Source organism: Sphaerodactylus townsendi, linkage group LG14, assembly GCF_021028975.2.
Source record: "Sphaerodactylus townsendi isolate TG3544 linkage group LG14, MPM_Stown_v2.3, whole genome shotgun sequence".
In the NCBI taxonomy this organism is placed as follows: domain Eukaryota; kingdom Metazoa; phylum Chordata; class Lepidosauria; order Squamata; family Sphaerodactylidae; genus Sphaerodactylus; species Sphaerodactylus townsendi.
The window spans coordinates 28,687,783-28,708,980 of NC_059438.1; the positions used below are offsets into that span (position 1 = coordinate 28,687,783).

Genomic DNA, 21,198 nt, shown 5'->3' on the forward strand with positions numbered 1-21,198 from the left:
TTGGTTACTGTTGTCCCACTGGGGTTCCCCCCTTTTGTTCTTTCTCTTCCAGTGTACACGTATGTCCAGAGTCGGTTTTATCGTTCCCCGGAAGTGATTCTTGGCCACCCTTATGCAACTTCCATTGACATGTGGAGTCTGGGCTGCATCATGGCTGAGCTCTACACAGGGTACCCCCTCTTTCCCGGAGAGAATGAAGCGGAGCAGCTTGCCTGCATCATGGAGGTAGCTTTGGCTGTTAAATTTGGCAAGGGTGCTAGTAACTGAAAATATATTGTATTGATTAAATTTATGCCCGGTCTTTCTGTCCTCATCAAGGCCGCTGAGGAGGCTAACAAAATTGCAAATGCGCACAATGAAGGCACATCTTAAAAACCATTTAAATCACCCCGAACCCCATTATTAAAACTATAGTTTGGAAATTTTCTCCTGCTGCTGAAGAGCATGAAGCTGTAAAAATCTGCTGCGTGATGTTCATTATCTTTTTAAAAATTATAAATGGCAATTTTTGAAGTTTAACATCTGTAGTGAATTAACAATGTACATCTGTCTAGCATGCTGTTTCCAACAAAATTCAATTATGTGCCTCCAAACTGGGCTGCAGTGGCATAGCTATAAGGGGTTGGGGGGCTGCACTGTGCCCTGGGCATGCCTGTGGATCACATGGGGGAGGGGGGAAACCTTACAAGAGAGAACAATGTACATCTGTCTAGCATGCTGTTTCCAACAAAATTCAATTATGTGCCTCCAAACTGGGCTGCAGTGGCATAGCTATAAGGGGTTGGGGGGCTGCACTGTGCCCTGGGCATGCCTGTGGATCACATGGGGGAGGGGGGAAACCTTACAAGAGAGAAAGGTGATGTTGCGAACCATGATGTTGCGAAGTGGAGACCAAACTACATCCCAATATTCAGGTGGCTGAGCTTGAAGGCTCTAGTGACCATCTTTTTACTGCAATGGGGGGGGGGTCTTATTTATTAATTATTCAGATGGCTTCAGAATTATTCAGAAGCTGCTGGCCGGCCCAAGCACATGGCCGGCACAAAGGCTGACCAGGACCTTTATAGGTTCAGGCCAGCGTCCTTTCCTGATGACGTCACGGGGTAAGCGCCGCGATGCCAGTCTGCCCTGCCATGGCATGGCTAAAAACCCACTTCTGCCCTTACCAGGGCTGAAGCCGGGGACTCCTTCCTGCCCATCCCAAGCAGCAACTGCGGCCGCGCTGATTCACAGCCGCTCTTTATTAATTATGCAGATGGGTTCAGCAGCTCTGTGTAAACCTATCTTACAGTTTTATCCCACCCTCCTTCATGTTATTCTCACAGTCCTGTGAAGTACCTCAGTTTTTAATTATCACGTGTATTCCCTTATTTTGAAATTTTGCATTGATGTTGCACCAAGTGAGTTCAGCAGTGATACCACAACTGTTCATTTTTCATGTTTTTTTTTTTTTGGTGTGTGTTAAAGATACTTGGCCTCCCACCAACCGATTTCATTCAGACGGCATCAAGAAGGAGAAACTTCTTTGGTAAGCACTTGTGATTGACTGTCTGAAGAGTTCTACTAACTCTGGATCGAGAGAGCGAAAAAACGTGATTTTCCCTCTCTCACATTGGACTGTTTCTCTTCAGCTGAGGTAACGTGTTATTCTGGTGTGGTCTGTCCAAAGAGTTGGCTCTCTGTTTGTCCACTACCAATTTTTTGTAGGGCAAAAAAACCCTGCCAGTTTCAGAGAGCCTTTTGTGGGGGCTAAGAAGTGATAATAAAAACAGAGACCCTTTCTGCATGTTTTGCAACATTTTCAAAACATTTTCAAAAAACCCTGTTTGTCTGCACTCACCCCCTTGAAAAAACTTCCTAGCTGACATTTTTGGTCATTCTGGTTTTTTTTCTTTAACTCTGTGAATCTGATGCTATGAAGCTTCAAATCTTTGTGCTGCGATTCTCTAGAACGGGTAGGGAACCTGCGGCTCTCCAGATGTTCAGGAACTACAATTCCCATCAGCCCCTACCAGCATGGCCAATTGACCATGCTGTCAGAGGCTGATGGGAATTGCAGTTCCTGAACATCTGGAGAGCCGCAGGTTCCCTACCCCTGCTCTAGAAGTTGTGTCTGGATAGCTACATAGACACAACTCCCCTAATTTTTTTTAAAAAAACTGATGTAAATTCACTATGAGATGTATGTTCGTGTGCCTGTTCTAATACTGCACTCCATAAATGGAATCCCTTAGCTGCTAAATGGCATGAACTATGTTACGAAAGTCCGACCATAAAAATGAGAGGTTGGACATGTCTTTGACCATCCTAAGGGTGTAGGCCACAGGTGTCAAATTCACAGCCCTCCAGATGTTATGGATGCTGGCAGGGGATGATGGGAACTGTAGTCCATAATATCTGGAGGGGCGCGAGTTTGACACCTATGGTGTAGGCTAACCATCCTAAAAATGTTAATTTTTCACTTTCTAGACCCAAATCCTATGCATCTGTCCAGCAAGCTCCTCATCTAAGTATAACACAGATGTATGTTTTCTGTTATAACTTTTTCCTTTTTCTGTCTTGAAGACTCTAATGGTGTCCCAAAGAATGTAACCAATAGCAGGGGGAAAGTACGAAACCCAAATTCGAAGGATCTGAGTATTGTATTGAAAACCTACGATGTTTCGTTTCTGGATTTTCTGAAGAAATGTCTGGTGTAAGGTGGCTTTTGCTACTTTTGATAAGCATATTACTGGGTTTTTAAATCTTCAAGATTTTTGTCCTGATGTATCTGTCAATGTGGAAATTAACAATTATTTCCTGGATAATTTGCTGAATAGAAATTAACTGTACCAATACATATTTTGTAGACTAATCTCCTATAACGGTATTACAGTCCTGTAAGAGAAGAATTCTTTTTCAAACATACACATGGAAGCAAAAGGCTTCTTTGCCTGTTCCAAAACAACACACTAACCTTTAAATCACAGGACTACATTGAGGTGGCTACTCTCTTCAATAACCGGTCTCTCAGATTACAGTCCTATGACTCGAGAGAAGTCAGAATATTTCCAGGTATCAAGTGAAAATCTTGTATCCCAGCCAAAGATCTCTCATGTTTATCTTTTATTTAAAACCAATCTAATCATTCTTGAAATGAGTAAATATGAAAGAATCGCTACGATATAAAATATAAATGAAATATTATATAAATATAAAATATAAATGAAATCAGAAACAGAAATATATACATATCATTACTTATCCCATATCCTATCTAAAGATAAGATACAATTTCTGAAATTTTCGCCAAACCACTTTTTAGAAAGGTTAGATCAGGGGTAGGGAAGCTTTAACACTCAAAGAGCCATTTGGACCCGTTTTCCATGGGGAAAGAAAAGACTTGGAGCCGCAAATAAATATTGACATTTAAAATAAAGATAACACTGTATATATTGGGTTTTTTTACCTTTTACTCCGCTCATTCTGAGAAGCGCATGGATATGTCCACCCTGCTGCCTGCAGGGTGGGCAAGGATGGGGCCAGCGGCTCGGCTTTGCCGGCTGCCAGGAAAGCGCCCGCCCCGCTCCAATGGGGCAGGCGAGAGGGGAAGCCCGCGGCACGGCCCAGCCAGCTGTGGGCAGTTGGTGCGCCCGCCCTGCTGCCTGCAGGGCGGGCAAGGATGAGGCCAGCAGCTCGGCTCGTGGAGCCACAGTGCAAGGGCAGAAGAGCCGCATGCGGCTCTCGAGCTGCAGGTTCCCTACCCCTGGGTTAGATGTTCTCCCTTAGAGCCAGCTTGATGTAGTGGTGGACTCTAATATGGAGAACTGGGTTTGATTCCCTGCTCCTACACAGGAAGCTTGCTGAGTGACCTTGGACTAGTCACAGCTTTCTCAAGAACTCTCTCAGCTCCACCTACCTCATGAGGTGTCTGTTGTGTGTGTGTGTGTGTGTGGGGGGGAACGGAAGGAATTTGTAAACCACTTGAAGACTCCTTTAAGGAGAGAAATGTGGGGTATAAATCCAAATTCCTCCTCCCCTCTTCTTCTTCTCATATAACTCACATCTGAGAGATTTAAGGGTTGGTTTGGGTTGTGGCTATCATAGGCCCAATTACATGAAACACACATGGCCATATCAAAGCTTCCTAATTCTTCACTGCTGATGGTATGAGGTGAGCGTTTCTGAGCTTAGAAAAAAAAATTTCACATAGAAATTTCATGTATTAAAACTGTCAACTATTAGGTAAGATTTTATTCAGAGATTTTACAGGACATCAGTCCATCTGTTCAAAATTATCTCTCTTCCAAAGCTGAGCTGAAAATGTAGTTGAGAGAATAGAACTTGTTTTGCAAATCTGAAAACTAAAATGAATTCTCAGTTGTGTTGTCATCTAATACCGACATTACCTGAGCTAAAGCTAAATGTTTCACAGAAGTCATCAAAACAGAAATAGCAGGAAAAATCAATAGAGTGCTTATGAAAACATCCCTATGTGTTTTAGAAGAATACTAAAAGAGAAATGAAAGAAAAAACGGGAAAGAAGGGGGAGGGGGGTCTAGGAGCCTAAAGGTTAGCACACATTTACTGATCCTAGGTGTTTCCAGAACTGGTGCATCTATTGACAAAACCCAGCTAGTCCACCTGTTGAACTGAAGTTCTCCAGGTGTCCAAATTCTGGGGAGAAAAGAGCTAAGCTGTGTTTGTTCCTCAAGTCCGTGAGAACACCCCTTTCTGCAATGTGTGGCAAGGATCTCTTAGGAGCTCAAACCAGCTCAAGTGCCATTTCTCCAGAAGTTGAAGAGTCCTCAATAGCTTACAGTTCTTAACACCCCCCACTCCCAGTGTCTGGGCTTCCACACTTCACCCATCATGCAAAGGAAGTGATATATGATCAACTTGTGTGCACGCTGTCCCTTTTTGTATGCGTGTACAAACAAATGGCTCATTTGGTGCTGATTACATGTGGTAATCTATATTGGTGAGGGGGACGTGAAGAAATTCCTCCCACATTTCATTATGGAGTGTGTGCAAACTAGCTCTTAGTTCTTTTCTTGTTCATCAGTCATAGTCAAGAATTTCATCACCATGTCCTTTCTGTTTTATGTGAAGATGGAAGCCTGCCTCGCGGATGACTCCGGAACAAGCGATGCACCATGCCTGGATGCAGGACCCATTGGTACATAAAACAAAACAAAAACCCAAGATGGTTCCAAAGTCCAGCGAGGGATCCTTCGTCACCCCTGAGAAGAAAAAGGAGATCTTTCATAAAATCCCACAGCCGGAAAGAGGAGGTACTGTGATTCAATGCATCTGTCTTGTTTGCCTTATTTTCACACAGCTTTCTTTAAACAGGTCTGTTTGTAAGGTACATAAGCCATGGCCAATTACCCACTACCAGCTGTTCCCGCCCTGCTCTGGTGCAAAACGTTGTGCCAGAAATGCTCTCGCTTTCCATAGGGAAAGCGAGAAGTACATGGGGGGCAAGAGGCAGTGTGTCGGGACAAGAAATCCTGCCCTAATGCGCTTCCTCTCTCACTGTGCCTCGAAGAGGAAGCATGTCGGGAACAAGATTTTTTGCCCCACCACGCTTCTGGTCCCACCAAACGTCCCAGCGCTGGTGGATAATTGGCCCCCGGCAACCATGCAATGTTCTACTGGTAGCATAATTCAAGTGGCAAAGAATCTGTTTCCCTTTATCAAAAGAAGCAAGTTTCCAGTCCTGATGGAAACCGAAGATGTACTTGAAAATGTGAGATAATTTGCTGGATAGAATTTGCAGTGGCTTGATAGAATAGGTGGGTAGGTTCATCAATAAACACATTTCCCATTCTTCTTGGACACTGCTCTGGAAAGCCGCCTGCCTGTCTACCTGTTCCTCATGCCCAAACTGGGCAGGCATGCAGCCATTGCTGTGTGAACTTGCCATCTGTGGCCTAGTAGTGTGTCCTAAAGAAATAAAATGTATCAGATTTTTTGAATATGAAAATGTTAAGATGGCAACCTGTTCCTCTATTGGAGAGAGTCTAGAGTCGTGGTGGCAAACCTATGGCACTCCAGATGTTCATGGACTACAATTCCCATCAGCCCCTGCCAGCACGGCCAGACTGAGGCGCCCTTCTGAGATTAACTGTTTGTTATTCTTTCTGCAGACGAAATCTGGCACCCGCCCCCTGGAGAAATTAAATGCGAACCCCCTGAGAAGTTGCCTGTTGCTAACCAAAAAATGTCTACCCTGGTTCTGCCCCAAGAAACAAACAGAGATGAAAGCCAGGATGCAAACCAACAGGACACTTCCGTGAAAGAGAGAGAGACCCCCATGGACAAAGCTGTAAAAAGAGACCACAGGACTGAGAAGGTCGCACACAAAAATACAAGCATCTTTCCACCCATTCGGTACAAGCAGTAACTTGGCCCTCTTTCCATATCTTTGTGGTACATGGTGTGTGTTTGTGTGTTTTTTAAGGTAAATATTTTGCTGTACTGTGTTCAAGAACAGAAATTGAATGTATAGCACTCTGCATATGGTCTGTGCGCCCTTCTTGCCATTTTAACAAGGTTGTGGAATAAGATTGAATGAAACGGAAATGTGTATTTTCTGCCATTTGGATGGGAGACCCTTCTGCTACCTGACCTGGCAGAAAGGTTTGGCTGGAACAGGGGAGAAGAGAACTACTATGTGTGCTCTGCAAAACGAGGACTGGCAAAAGATGACTGATGCTGAGCCTTTAAAACACTTCTTGCGGCTTCTGGGATGTTTCAATCAGTTTAAATTTTTTTTTAAAAAAAATCCGGCACTCATGATTTCAGGACTCCTAAAATCTCAGAATATTAAAAGCAAATCCACAGTCATTATGTCTTCCAAATCTCATGATTTCTTTAAGAATTCAGACATGTGCCTTAAAGCTGCTTGTGTTTCCGTTAATGCAAGTGTAAAAACTAAATGCTTCTACCGTGCTGCGTTAATAACAATCCGTCATTCAGAGAAATAGCAGGAGAGTGTCAAGTTCCACATGCCACACGTGAAACGGCTCTAATTTGAACCAATAATTTTGCCAAGAACGGGGCTAGGAACAGCCTCAAGAATCTGGCCACATCTCCAAGGTGCCCTATTGACACTTCACGGGAGGAAACGGGAGACCAAACTTCAAGGATTTTAGACATGCGGCCTCTTCCTGGTCAGAAATAATTCAGTATGTATGAGGTCTGAGTCCTTTTATAGATCAAAATGCTGATTCAAGTCCTCTGCCTCCAAAGCTGGGAACAATTCCTAGGGGCAAGGAAAGCTGATTGCATCAGAGGTGCACAGTGAGCAAGAAGAGATGCTTAGACCTTTCCATTCACATAATGTTTCCAGCCTGAAAGGGGCCTGAGGATGCTTGTTGTCCTACTGATAGCCTTACAGGCTTTGATGGGGCAAATAGTGCCGACTGTGGGCATTTTGAGTTGGGAAAATAGCATAGAGGGAAGGTTCTAGTTTCTCACACCTGGGAATTGACTTAGAGCTGCATTGTAAAGAAACCTAGGCTCATTCCGCACACGCAGAATAATGCACTTTCAAACTGCTTTCAGTGCTCTTTGAAGCTGTGCGGAATAGCAAAATCCACTTGCAAACAGTTGTGAAAGTGGTTTGAAAACGCATTATTTTGCATGTGCGGAAGGGGCCCTAGTTAATAGGCAAGCCGTTCCATACCAAATGCTTTTCTTGCTTTTTTTCCAAGGAGTTCAGGATGGCATGCATGGAGCTCTCAAAATCTGCCTTTTTAACAATCTGTTGTATGAACAACCTACACAAGTCCACCTAATGAGCTTCATGGCTAAGATTCACTCCTGGGTGACAAACCTCCAAAGAAGGAGACTTCACCACCCTCCAAGGCAGTGTATTCCATTGTTGAACAGCCTTTATCATCAGGAAGTTCTTCCTAACATTTAGGTGGGATCTCTTTTCCTGCACCTTGAAACCATTACTCCTTGTCCTAACTCTGGAGCAGCAGAAAACAAGCTTGCTCCATCTTCAGCACGACATCCCTTCAAATATTTAAACATGGTTATCATGCCACCCGTCGGCCTTCTCTTCTCTAGTACTAAACATACCTAGCTCCCTAAGCTGCTCCTCTTAGGGCAGGGATCTGCAACTTGCGGATCTCCAGATGTTCATGGACTACAATTCCCATCAGCCCCTGCCAGCATGGCCAATTGGCATGGAATCATAGGGCGTGGAATCCAGACCTTTCACCATTTTGGTTACTCTTCTCTGGACCTGTTCCAGCTTGTCAATATCCTTCTTGAATTGTGTTGCCTAGAACTGGACGCAGTATTCCAGGTGAGGGCTGACCAATGCAGAATAGAGTGGTACTATTACTTCCCTTGATAGCTGTCAAAGGTACCACAGCATTGAAAACATCTGCAATGGTGCAACGTGTTCAATGAGAGACCGGAAAGGCCTACAAATGACTGCTCAACCAACGTTTTAAGTATTTCCTTCTTTTATTCATATGACTGCTCAGCAGGGGTGGGGTCACTAAAACTCACAATATCATCTCTGACAAATGAGTGCCGTGGTACTTGCAACAGACGCGGCTGTGGGCGGCGGCGGAGAAGCCTTTGCCGTTGGAGAGGAGGGGCCGTGGCACTCACAGGTTCTCGAGCAGCCAGTCTAATACTGGCAACCGCATAAAGTTGCCCAGGGCCTCCCCCAGCTGTCGTTCCTTCTCGTATTTCAACACGGCTTGCATGACTTCCCCAACGCTGTAGCCCCTTTCCACCGCCAAGGAGGAGAGCTGTTGAAGCTATTGCAAAAGAAAAGAGAAAGCCAGGAGGATAGCAGCTGGCGTGGCAAGAGCTATTTGGGGCCCCCTGCCAAGCCTCTCCAATTCCTCAACCTCTTTCAAACACGCATCTAGTACTAAAGGTGCCCAACTCTGGCACTTCAGATGTTCATGGACTACATTTCCCATCAGCCCCTGCTGGCAGGGCTAATTGGCCATGCCAGCAGGGGCTGATAGGAAATGCAGTCCACGAACATCTGAAGCACCAGAGTTGGGCACCCTTATTCTAGAGTCGCCAGGTTTCAGTCTCTTGACAGCTGAAACTAAAAGAAGGAATAACCTTTTGTTCCACAAAATGCGAACCGCATTCCACACAAAGCCTCATGTTTCAGGGGAATATCACTTGAAGTAAATAAAATCAGAAAATTCTTAGCGTTGGAGCACCTCTGTGAAATACTTGCCTGCTAGGTATGCCTCCCTTTTCTCTGCCGTTTCACCTAGCCAGGGTGGTTTAGATTCCATTGGCTGCCTGTCCATATGGTTGCTGGTCACATGAGGCTGTCAGCTGCCCAGTGAGGCCTGGAGATCGTCCTGAATTGCAACCAGTCTCCAGGCAACAAAGATCAGTTTCCCTGGAGAAAATGGCTGCTTTGGAGGTGGACTCTACAGCATTGTATGCCATTGATGAAGTCCCTCTCCAAACCCCACCCTCTCAGGCTCCATCCTCTAAATTTTCAGTTATTTCCTAACCCAAAGTTGGCAACCTAGGCAGGTGCCTGGCTAACTTCTCTGTATGCAAGCAGTGGCCCAGCTAGGAGCTGTGACTAGTGAAAAAAACCAAAAAGCACAAAGAGGCAGCCGGCATCATTGCTTCCAGTAGCTGCAGTTGCCTGCCCCATCAGGTAAACCAACAGGTGGGCAAGTGGTGGTAAAAGGTCACTGAAGTGCACCCAAGAAGAGCCACAACTTGGGGGATAATCAAGTGGGTAACTGGCAGCTTCAAGAAGCAGCAACCAATATTTCCCTGATCTTCTTGGGGAAGAGGAGAAGCGTAATGTCATGGAGGGGATGAGGCTTGGAGGGACCCAATGTTTGCCACTGCCCAATGGGAGAGGAATGGCCATTGGGAGCTTTTCTGAATATCAGGCTATGATATGGGCAGTTTGTTGTGGGTTGGCAGCAGTTCCCCCCGCCCCAACAATGGTCTCAGCTTACAAAGGACATCAGGCCTGGTGTTGGCCCTCTCCGCCTTCCCTCTTCAAACCCACTTTTAATGAAAGGGTTATCTTTTAGCATCATTTTCATAGTCAGGCTTTAGCCTATGAACTGTTTATATGAGACTCATTTTAAATTAATCAGTGTTTTGTCCTGTTTTATGTTCCTGCTGGGGTTTTAATTAACATTTTATCGTGTTTCATTTTGTAAGCTACCTTCAACAGATTCTCCAGAAAGACTGCATAGAATTTTTTTTAAAAAAAGCTGTGGAAGTTTACCAAACTATTACCTACTCTGTTATATCACAGAAATAGAAAAGGTCAGAATTGGGGATGCTTCTTGCAGGGTGCTTGGGATTTTGAGAAGGCATGGTGACTACCAGCCCAAAATGGATGCCTCAGTAGGTTCATCCAAATGGAACATCTTCCTCCTCAAACCTTCTAGGAAAAAGGAAAGCCTGAAGGGGGAATGGAACCACACACTGACTGAGGATAGCTGAAGCATTTACTGGTCCTGCTGATCCTCCAAGTGGAAAACCATTTCAATTAGGGCAGCCAATAACAAGCCCTGCTTTATAATGGCACCACTTGCTATCTGCAAAGCTCAGTGGGGAGCCCTACTGATTGAAATACTATTGCATTCTGCTACCCTTCTGCCAGAGGCGTATCTACCTAGGGATACGGGGTAAACCATGTCCCTGGGCGCAACTAATCTGGTCATGTGGGGGGCACAAAATTGGCTCCACACGTGACTAGATACCTTCCAGGAAAACGACAAGGCAGCAGGACTTCCTGTTGCCTCATAGTCTTCCCAGAAGGCATCTGGTCATGTGGGGAGCCAATTTTGTGCCCCCCACATGACCAGGCTCCTTCCACTCAGGCTCCCTCTACTTCAGGCTTCCTCCACTCCACCCATGTTGTTGTGGACATGGGCATGGAGTGAGCCCAAAGACCACACCCTCTCTCCTGGGCTCCCTGTAGCCTAGCTTCTCTCCCCAGAGCCTGGGGAGAGAAGAAGCATGGCCTCCAGCTACGTGCTTTTAAAACCATGGGGCTTGGGGTGGTGGTGGCCATGCCTCCTAAGCCCCACCCCCAGGGGTGCAGGGGGGTGCCCGGGAAAGGAGCTGTCTCTTGGTGCCATCCCCCCACCCCTCGTATGCCTCTGCCTCTTGCAACCCATTTTTCATTGCTTACCTTATTCAGGGTGTCTTCATCATCATCCATGAAGTACAACACAGGCACGTTTAACTGTGAGGCCGCCACCCACTGAAGGATGGCTTGGAGCTGTTTGTGGTGCACGTTCTCTGGAGCGTTCTGGTTGGTCACAACCACTTTGCGACCAGATACAGAGTCTTCGCCGGACCCGACACGGCTTTCCCCTGTCTCCGAGCCCTTGAAATACATTGTGCCACTGGCATCTTCTTCATCTCCTATGTCTCCAATACCTGCCTCAGGATTGCTGTATTTGGCTATCATGAGACACAGCTTTGTAACTGTATCGACCAGGTGCTCAATGAAGGGGCCACTGCCTCCTTCCTGCCTGTCAATGTCAAATTGATCCAGAATCATTTTGGTAAGTCCGGAGATGGCTCCATCGTACGAATGGTCTGTTTCCGAGAGGCCAGATGGCCCGGGTCCATCATATTTGCAGGGGTTCCTGCTCACTTCTTCGGCCATCATACCCCCTGTGTTTCCTCCTAATTTGTTAACCGTCTCATTGATAAGCTTCTGGATAACAGTCACTATCACACTAGACATGTCATTTTCGGCATTCACCTCTGACTGTTCGTCGTCACTTTGCTTGGTTTGGTCACCCAATCTCCCTGAAATTGGGGGGGAGCCACCACCACCTTTCTCATGGGACAGAAAGCCAAATGTCCCACCTGCCCTGCTGGACCGGCCACCTTCTCCTTCCTTCATGGCATTCTCCTGCTGTACTAGATGATATTGTATCAGAAGCAGCGCTGTCACAATCAAGTCTCTTGCCCAAGAATCTGTGGTGGAGTCCTGGCTGTCTGGATTCCAGAGGGCGCCACCTTGGATGGCCTTGGATGACTGCAAATTAGATCCTCCGGGGTCATTCTTTTTCTGCCAGAAGGTGAGGCCCTCCTTCAGGATGTTGTCTCCAACCGTTTCGGCACAAGTTGTTTCTTTTTCTTTACGCATTTCTGTTTTCGCAGCAGAAAACCTCATGTTCTGAGACTTCCCCTGAGCCCCTCCCCCCGTCTTGACACTCGCAAAGGCCATGCTTTGGGACCTGGGCTTGTCGGCCGCGTGCTTTTGCACAATCAAGGCGCTATGCAAACGATTCAGCATAGCTTGGACAATCTCAGACACCTTCTGGCTTCCTTGGGTGAAGAGGCTCCGTTTCACCGCCGAAACGAAGTCGGAGTCGGTCATGAGGGTCCCTGTGACATCGTGCAAGTTTTTCATGCAGGAGTCTATCAGGTCAGAGACCACCTCCTTTGAATGCTTCAGTAGTACCTTTTTCAGGACTGCACACGCAATGTTGGAATCGTTCACTTTAACTTTCATCGTCTTCATGACGGAAACCATCATATCTGAAACAACGTTGTTGGCATAAACCAGTATGCCTTTGCTCAGGGAGTTGGTATACTCGTCATGGCCCATGCGTTTCCGATGGTGGCCACCTCTAGTCCCTTCTCTGCATGGTTCACTTCTATTAGGTATTTCCGTATTCTCCTCTTTGTAATACATGGTCCTGTGCTTCGTTGTGGGGCTCCCTTCATATTTGCATTCTCCCATCTTGGATGGTTTGTGCTTCTCCTCTGCACCCACCCCGACAGACCTGTGGCCGTGGTCCCCGGCTGCCGTAAAAATGGTCTTGTGGATACATGTGTTTCCATCTGCATTCTCGTTCATTTCCTTGCGCGCCATTGCTATGGCAAGGTTGGAAAGCCTATTGCAATAATAAGAGACTTCGTCGGGGTCAGGATTCCTGTTTGGCGAAGGAGACCTGTCACTTTCCTCGTCCCTTGACTCCTTTTGGCAAGAAGCCTTCATCGCCATGTGGAAGTTGGGAGACCCCCGGTTGGAGCTGACGTTCATGCTAAACTCCTCATCGCACATGCTGTAGCCGCCAGGGGAACGCGACTTGCGCTGCGGCATGGCTTGCCTCGCACTTGCCGACGGGTCTTTTGAACTGGCGCCCCCTGCGTTGTTACTGGAATTCAGCACATTCTGGAGCCCGACTGCACACTTTTCCAGATCTTTCCGGAGCCAGCTCAAGACTTTGAGTGGGTCGGAGGCAGTTTGCTGGAAAAGTTTGGCGGAGTCAGTCTAAAGATGGGAAGAAATTGCAGTGCTCACAGGGGTGTAATTGAATTTGGTTAACCCCCATCCCATCCCACCCCAACAAAACAAAACCTGTCCTCTTTCAAAGCTGCGAAAGAGATTCAGTGAAGAGTCTAGACACCATTCTAATGAGCATTGCCTGCTCTAGGCAGACTTGCTGGTGTCGTCATAAGCTGCATACCTGAGCATGCTAGGGGAATGATGTGATGCAATACTTGCTGAATTGTACCATTTCAGCTTGTAGGCTAAGGGTCGTGACTTGAATCCAGTGATGAACAAGCTGCAAGGGAGTGCTGCAAGGGGACAGAAGGAGCTTCCAGCCCCCCCTCTTACTTCAAGGGGATGTGGAACCAGAGAAAACAAACAGCCACCCCATTCTTTCCACTAGTGAAAGTGGAGTGGGAGGGAAACTGGATGCACCTTCTCCGCCCTTGCAGTGCTGAATGAACAAATGCCTTTTAAAGCGAGTTCCCTCCATGGACATCTGACTGAATTCAGTCGTGCTCCTTGTGACTCCACACTTGTCTGGCGTATCATGTAGTTTGGGCCCAACACTTGCCTAATCCTGCCAGAGGAGATCATTACAGCTCTCGGGTGGGAGCTTCCTCTAGCCCTGCTGAGATTATTTTAGCTAGAGCTTGAACCCAGCCCACTCTATGCACTGAACTACGGGCCTGCTCTACCATGTGTTAGACATGCGAGCTGTCGGATCTCCTCACTGCTTGAGTATGCAGTGCATGATTAGGATCAAGGTAATGGTATATTCAGAGGAAGAACTTCAACCTCCCCTCCCCGCATTCCATTATACCAATATGGAAGTGTTCATAGGTGGATCTCAGAGCTACCATTTGCCCTATTCAGTTTGTGTTAACAACCTGACGATTTGTACAATATTTTTGAGGATGGGAAGCTGGCACTTTATGTGAGCCTGTGCAAACAGCCTGCTGTTTTCTGTTTTTGTTTAAAACGGGCTTCTTTTATTTCTGTATCTAATACTTGAATAAATATAAACATTCATACCCCATCTTTCCTCTTTCAAGGCGGCCTACAATCATTCTTTTAAAAATTCCAATTAAAACTAGAATGAAATAGCAAAACGTCTTATGGAAGTAATCAAGCTGGAATAACGGGTCAGAACTTCTTACTGTCCAGGTCTTTTCCCCCTCTTCGGTGGGAGTATAACGATCGACTTTGCACAGTCCACTTTGGCTCTGTAACCAGTCAATGTTATCGGTCATCTAGGATGAGAAGAAATGACAACCAGAGTGAGGCTGACAGCCCTTTTTGCCTTAATGGTGCTGTTCTGAATATACTTCTTCACACTGGATAGTTCTCAACAACAGAAGAGATGAAGCTTTGCAAGCTTTGCCAAGTATCAGTATCACCCCAAGCAGAGTTGCGCATCTACTGCAATGGTAGGGTAGCACAAAATGGGGGACTGGATACAGAAGCTAAATGTTTATGTTTTCTTCTTTCCCCCAAAAAAGCATGCACGTTTCTAGCCTTTGTGGATGCAGGGGGGTGGCTGAAAGTCTGCATGCAAGGCCTGCTGAAATCTGAAGGTCTTCTGGGCCCATCCAGGAGGTTCCTGAACAAGGGCGGAGCGAGAAGGAACTGCGCCCGGGGCACGTGTGCGCCCCGCGCCCCTGCCATGCCCTCGCACTCCCCCGCAACGCCCCTGCACAGGTGCGTGCCTGGGTGCGTTGCGTCCCCCCAGGCCCATTGGCGCTACACCACTGGGTCCTGAACAAGACAGCAGAGTTTCAGAGTCCTCCCCACTTCCTGTGATGATCAGAGCTAGGACACTGAAATCCTAAGAACATTCTCCTGTGTGTATATGCAGCTGAATAAACCCAAGTAGGGTTCCGAGTAAGCCTGCATGCTAAATTAGGCAAGGTTGTAAAAATTACAGGGTGAAATATACAAAAAGGAACAGGAATTATGCAAATATAACCTGCCATTATTTAAACAGACTGCAGCAGCGTTTCCCAAATGGTGGGTCGTGACCCAGCACCGGGTCACGAAAGCAAAATGCTGGGTCATCTAATATCTGGGGCCGACCACCCCACCCCTGCCCTTGCTTGGAGGGTATCACCCAGCTTGAGCCAGACCAACTGGGGTGATACAGGAGCTTCGGGGCTCCTCTCCGGCCAGCTGACCACCCAGAAAGAGATCAAGGATGGAGCCGTAGCTCATGGCAGACGCTGATACCGTGAGGGAGGTGGGGGCAGAAGCAGCACCCCGGGGAGCCTCCCTGATGCCACCTCTTGCAGATAAAGTCTAGCATGGGGCTGGGCTCACTCCTACCGAGCCAGCATGGGCAGGTGCGTCACAGGGTGACACTCAAATGTGTTTTATTTTACTAATAAATAGGACATGAACATTTTAGTGCGTCACGGAGAAGTATTAAAATAACCGGGCCATGGAATTAAAAGTTTGGGAAACGCTGGACTACAGAATTCCGTTTTTCTTTACATAGGATTTTTCTTTCAGACCACAAACAAAACATCTGCTTCTCCCAGGCTCAGTCTTGCAGAAAGTTTCCTTGTGCCCTCAGCCCCACGGAAAAAAACGGAAGCTGCACAAGTGCATGAGCTGCACAAGTGCGTGAGCCTTCCACTCATGCGACTTGTTGACGCATTATAGGGGATTGCAAAGTCACCTTCCCACAGCCTGTTCCAGTTGACAGAGAAGGTTTCGAGTGTGGCTTGTGTTTTTCTGCTGCCCTGAGAAAGAAGAAGCAGCGTCCAAAACCAGATTCACCATGTCTAAAAACGTCCAAAAACAGATTCGCTTCTGAGGGATACGATATGATTCACAGCAAACAGTGTCCTTTTTTTTAACCGGGAGGATCTCCTTGCAATTTTTGCAATTAATTTCAATAGCCCCCCCGCAAAAAAAACAAAATCCAAACTCACTGTTCTTTATCACTCATTTGGTAAGCCCAAGGGACGTCTCTGAAAAGCTGTAACTGACGCTCACAACTTCCAGTAATGTCTTCCATAGGCTGCCATATAGAATCAGAATCTACAAAACAGGAGCAAAATGTACTACTGGTTGAGAGGTCGTTGTCGAGTTGCCGCTCTGCTTTCAACTGTCACCTGCCCTCAGGTGTCCTTTGGGCCACAAAACAGTTGGAAAATTATCCTTTGCCAAACACACTGAAACAAAATGATTTTCACCACTTTCATTTTTTCCCTTTTCACCCTCAGTGGGGACCCCAAGCAGTTTACATTGTTCTCCTCTTCTCCATTTTACCTCAGCAACCTTGTGAGGTACATTAGGCTGAGAATATGTGTGACAGGCCCAAGGTCACCCAATAAGCTTCCATCGCACGAGTAGAGATTTGAACCTGAGTTTTCCAGTTCTTGGTTTGACACTACACAATATTGACTCTGCCACTGTTGAACTGGTGGGGCATAGGGGGGCACGGGAAGGGGGCTCAGAGCAGGTTTTGCCCTGGGCACCATTCCCCTCCCCCTGCCTCTGATAAAGACATTTAAAAAATTAAGAGAGTGAAAAATAGCTAGTCAGGTTGGTCCATAGCAGAACCCAAAAACAAAAGGCTTGCAATATTTTCTAAGAAGAGCAACCAAAATAACAGCCCATTGTGCATGCTTTGATATTTTTCCAAACTCTTCAGAAGACAGGAAGTAAAAAAGTAATCAGAACAGAAATGGGGGAGGGGGGGACAAGAAAAAAGCATGGCCCGGACAGAGGACTTCCATTTCCCCCCTTTTTCCTCTTTCAGAGTTTTGTTCTTCTCCCAGCCCTCCAAGGGCACAACTTGATACCAGCTAGCCACATTTTGTATCCTCTAAAGCCAGCGGAGCATCCTCTGCAGGATACAGACGTAGAAGTATTAAGTTCAACTTCCACTTCTGTTCTTTAGCATCCATCCTGTTGAAGAGTTCTGGAGAACTTAAAAGCTTGCTGTGTTATTTTGGTTGGTCTTACTCAGAGATATTACATAACTTTTGGTTTCACACCTAGTGGTTACAGTTTACAACTTCAAACAGATTTCTCATCCATGGCCACAAGGAGCTGACAAGGCAGGGAAAATCCCCGCCGAATTATGGACAGTGTTCCTTCAACATAACTGCTGTAGTAGAGAGTTGCAGTGATCTCCATCAGTGTGCATAGTTGACATTTCTCCACTGTTTAGCAAGATAGACATTTTCCATCTTTATAATACAACTCTGCTATTGTGAATCTAGTTAAAAATCCAGCTGTGTTTTCCGATCCTCAGAAATAAATATATGCATTTCACTAAACATTCTTATTTCGCAGAAAACATGGCCTCCAGAGAGTGTGGCCCAGGACAGAGTGAGCATGTACAGAATCCTAAAATACTGCACAATTGAGATGCAAATAATTAAACATCAGATTGGATCCAGCTAGCGTTTTTGCTCAGTTGTGCCCAAATTCCACTGCTTTTGTCCCTGCAAGCCACATGAACCCAAAATAGCCCTTTTGGGTGGTCAGAAGGATTCCCTTTCTCCCCTTTTCACCAAGAGAAAAGTTGGCTGGATTCACTGCATCTTGACTGTGGCAGAAATGTTGAGGCAGGAATCACCAATGGGACTAGGATTGGCTGGAAAAAAAATTAAGATAATACTCTATTGATATTGTGTTGTATTTAGAATGGAAAAATGAAACAGAAAACAATGGAATGTGACAGGTTGACTGTGTGTGACTCTGCAGAAATGCGTCCTGGTAATGTCTGGGATGTGAAACACCATAATGAGCAAAAGGGAAAGGTATACAACCACAGGGTGAACAAGAGACAATATGTACTAACCAGGCTGAAACAACTTCCTTCAACGTTTGCGAGAAGCAGAAAAAACTAGCAGAGTGCAGTCCGATTGACTACTATTGTTATTACACTGAGAGTCTTTATCTCAGTTCTACTTAGCAGCCTTGAAATTTCTTAACGAGGTCGGCACTTGTCTAGATTCTGACTGGCCTTGCTTTATTGCTCGTTTTGTATATTTAATTGTACATTTGTGCATTATCGTTATTGTTACTTACAAGTAAAATGACTTCACTCCAATGGGAGGTATTTGCTTTTGAAGCAGTTGTTTCAGCCTGGGTGGTACATATTATCTCTTGTTCACCCAGGTGAACAGTCACGTGGAGCCAAGCTTAGAATTTCACATCAGCACATGTCTACAGCCAAATGGCAGTATAGCAGCCAAACAACTGCCTACTGTAAGCCGCTTTGTGTTGTAGAGATATGGTGGGGTATAAATGGAATGAATGAATGGATGGATGGATGGATGGATGGATGGATGGATGGATGGATGGATGGATGGATGGATGGATGGATGGATGGATGGAATGGCAGAGTGAGGAGGAATCATGGCAGCTGCAGGGGCTCGACTCCTTCCCAGCCATCAGCTCCCTGGGAGACATCCGGCACTTCCTCCTGGACCTGTGTCACTGCTAGTCACATCTAAGCCAAGCCCAGCAGATGAAGGACTTTGCTTGAACTCTGCTGGAGACAGCGCAGGCCCAGACAGGGAAGGTGTCTCATGTTAAGGGAACATGGCTCCTTGGTAGAACAGGTCAGTTCCCCAAGGCAAAGCACTCCAACAGCCTTGTTGACTCTGTCAATTCTGCCTGCACCCTGTCTCTCAGAGGAACTTTGACAAACTCATCGTTTCCCACATACTTGTTTTCATCTTGTTTCAAGATTATTTCATCCATACGTGGACATTTCAGGCTTCAGGAGGCAGGAGTACCACAATGTCAGGGCAACATCAACAGGGGACATCTCACTCAGAATGACAGAATACCTTGAACTGGTCTTACCCTACGGATGCTGTGTGCTCTGATAATTTAAAAGTATGCTATCATTCCCCAAACTTAAACGTTCCATGATTTCTTCCTCAGGAGAATGCGAAAGAGATGTCAGTATCTTTCAGGGCTCTGCCGGTCCCTCTATTTGCTGCGATAATTTTCTTTTAAAAAATATTTATAGCACATTTATCACCACAAGTTCAACATTCACCCAGCCACATTTTCAGAAAGAAGCGTTGTGCATTTAGCATGCATTCCTACTATACCTACCCGTCCTCTTAATTTTCACATCAAAAGGAATGAACTGGTTGGAGGAAAAGGTACTGGTAAGGGAACAAAATAATCACAGCTAGTCTCAAGTGTGAAGAAATCCTGACGAACGTGAAGATAATGTCTTGTGTCATATTTCTGCTCTAACCAGGCTAGCCGGAGCTCATCAGATCTCCGAAGCTAAGCAGGGTTGGCCCTGGTTAGTGCTTAGATGGGAGAGACCACTAAAGAAATTCAGGGTTGCTATAAAGAGGTAGCCAATGGCAAAGCACTTCTGAATGTCTCTTGCCCTGAAAACCTTGTGGGGTTGCCATAAGACAGCAGAAACCTGACTGTATTTTCCACCACTACCATGATCATCGTTTTATCATGAAGAACTCAGGAATGATCCTGAAGAGGAAGGAAATGATCTTTTCCTCTCTTCCTTTCTTATCAAAGGCTTGAGAGAATTCAAGCCACCTGATCAAAGGTACAGTCTTATGATGGATATAAACACAGAAAAGAACTCTTAATTTCTCTCTGTTTCTCTCAAAGGCGGCCTCATCCTTAAGGGCGGATCTGACCCTCTCAGTCTTAAGTTTGCTGTAAAATGTTTCAGCTCAAATAGAATTGCCTACCTCTACACCATCAAATCAAGGGTCCATAAGGATCCTTCCCCTCCAGAAAAGCAGAATATTTGGGCAAAAATGGCCACAGTGTTCTTTGAAGGCTCCCAACACCTCTGCCTCCTCTCATCCTCCACCTGCCAGAATGTAAAATGATGTCACAATATACCTGGAGACAATTGCGTTTCCGTAGCAACGGCTAATACCACGAAGAGGAAGCCTTTGCTGCAGGCCTGGCCTGAAATCTGCTGATCTGAAATGAGAAGCTTCTGTGATCATTCTTGTGGATTTGGGAGTTGCTTAAGTAAACAATCAGGGCATTGATCTTGGAGCAACACAACACAACAGTGGCTTGAAGCTATATTTCCTCCTACTTGGAGTACATACAATTATGGACGTAGATCTGTTTTTAACCAAAACCCTTTTCGAAGATGACCACACAGTGAAATCAATGTGTGTAAAGAGATTGAGCATGTATTGGCTCTATCTGTTGCAATAGCCAGAACATGAGTAAGATGTGTTCCTGATCATAACCTAGTAGGTTGAGAATACTGTTTGTGCATGTTCCAGTGACTGCGCATACGTGGAGCAGAGGGGACCACACATCCTTTTTAGGCACATTTATTTTAATGTTTGGATATTATATGAAGAGGGTTTACCTTACGTAAAGGTATGTCCTTCTAAATCCAAGGACGTGAAGGATGTACATGAGAAGAAGATGGCACCCAGGTATCTCTACAAATAGTCTTCTGTAAATCAGACCTGCTCAATTTGAGGACCATAAATCATCACACAGCTCACCAGGGCTTCACTGTGGCCTGTTAGATGTGTAGCAGCTACCAGACTCTCTACGGTCTGTTTGACACCTCCAGGCAGCTAGGCTGGACTTGTCCTAAGTAGGTCTTGCCAATAGGATTGTCAACCTCCAGGTAGTGGCTTGATTGCTCCTGGCATTACACTGATATACAAACAACAGACATCAGTTCATCTGGAGAAAATGGCTGCTTTGGAAGGTGGACTTTATGGCATTTTCTCCCAGCACTGAAGCCCCTCCCCTCTCCAAACTCCACCTTCCTTAGGCTCCACTCCAAAATCTCTAGATATTTCGCAGTCTGGAGTTGGCAACCCTACTTGCCAATCTCCAGGTGGGGCCTGAAGATCTCCTGGAATGACAACTGATCTCCAGACTACAGAGATTAATTGCACTGGAGAAAAGGACCACTTTGAAGAGTAGACTCTAGGCAT

At 46.0% G+C, this 21,198-nt stretch overlaps 2 protein-coding genes across 2 annotated transcripts in view; one reads left to right on the forward strand and one right to left on the reverse strand.

Annotated features, from left to right (window-relative positions):
* Nucleotides 1-6,831, forward strand: part of DYRK4 (dual specificity tyrosine phosphorylation regulated kinase 4) — a 38,550-nt gene extending 31,719 nt beyond the window's left edge. The window contains 5 exon segments of the mRNA XM_048515977.1: nt 53-225; nt 1,468-1,528; nt 2,566-2,695; nt 5,092-5,273; nt 6,132-6,831. Coding sequence (XP_048371934.1) covers nt 53-225; nt 1,468-1,528; nt 2,566-2,695; nt 5,092-5,273; nt 6,132-6,388 — 803 coding nt within the window. The 3' untranslated portion in view covers nt 6,389-6,831.
* Nucleotides 6,832-8,486: 1,655 nt separating this feature from the next.
* On the reverse strand, nt 8,487-20,353 carry AKAP3 (A-kinase anchoring protein 3). The gene is made up of 5 exons (XM_048515903.1): nt 20,123-20,353; nt 16,195-16,303; nt 14,422-14,514; nt 11,156-13,261; nt 8,487-8,768 (listed from the first exon to the last, which is right to left on the reverse strand). Exons 3-5 carry the CDS (start codon nt 14,512-14,514, stop codon nt 8,613-8,615), a joined length of 2,355 nt encoding a protein of 784 aa, XP_048371860.1. The 5' UTR covers nt 16,195-16,303; nt 20,123-20,353; the 3' UTR covers nt 8,487-8,612.
* Between the last annotated feature and the right edge of the window lie 845 nt (nt 20,354-21,198).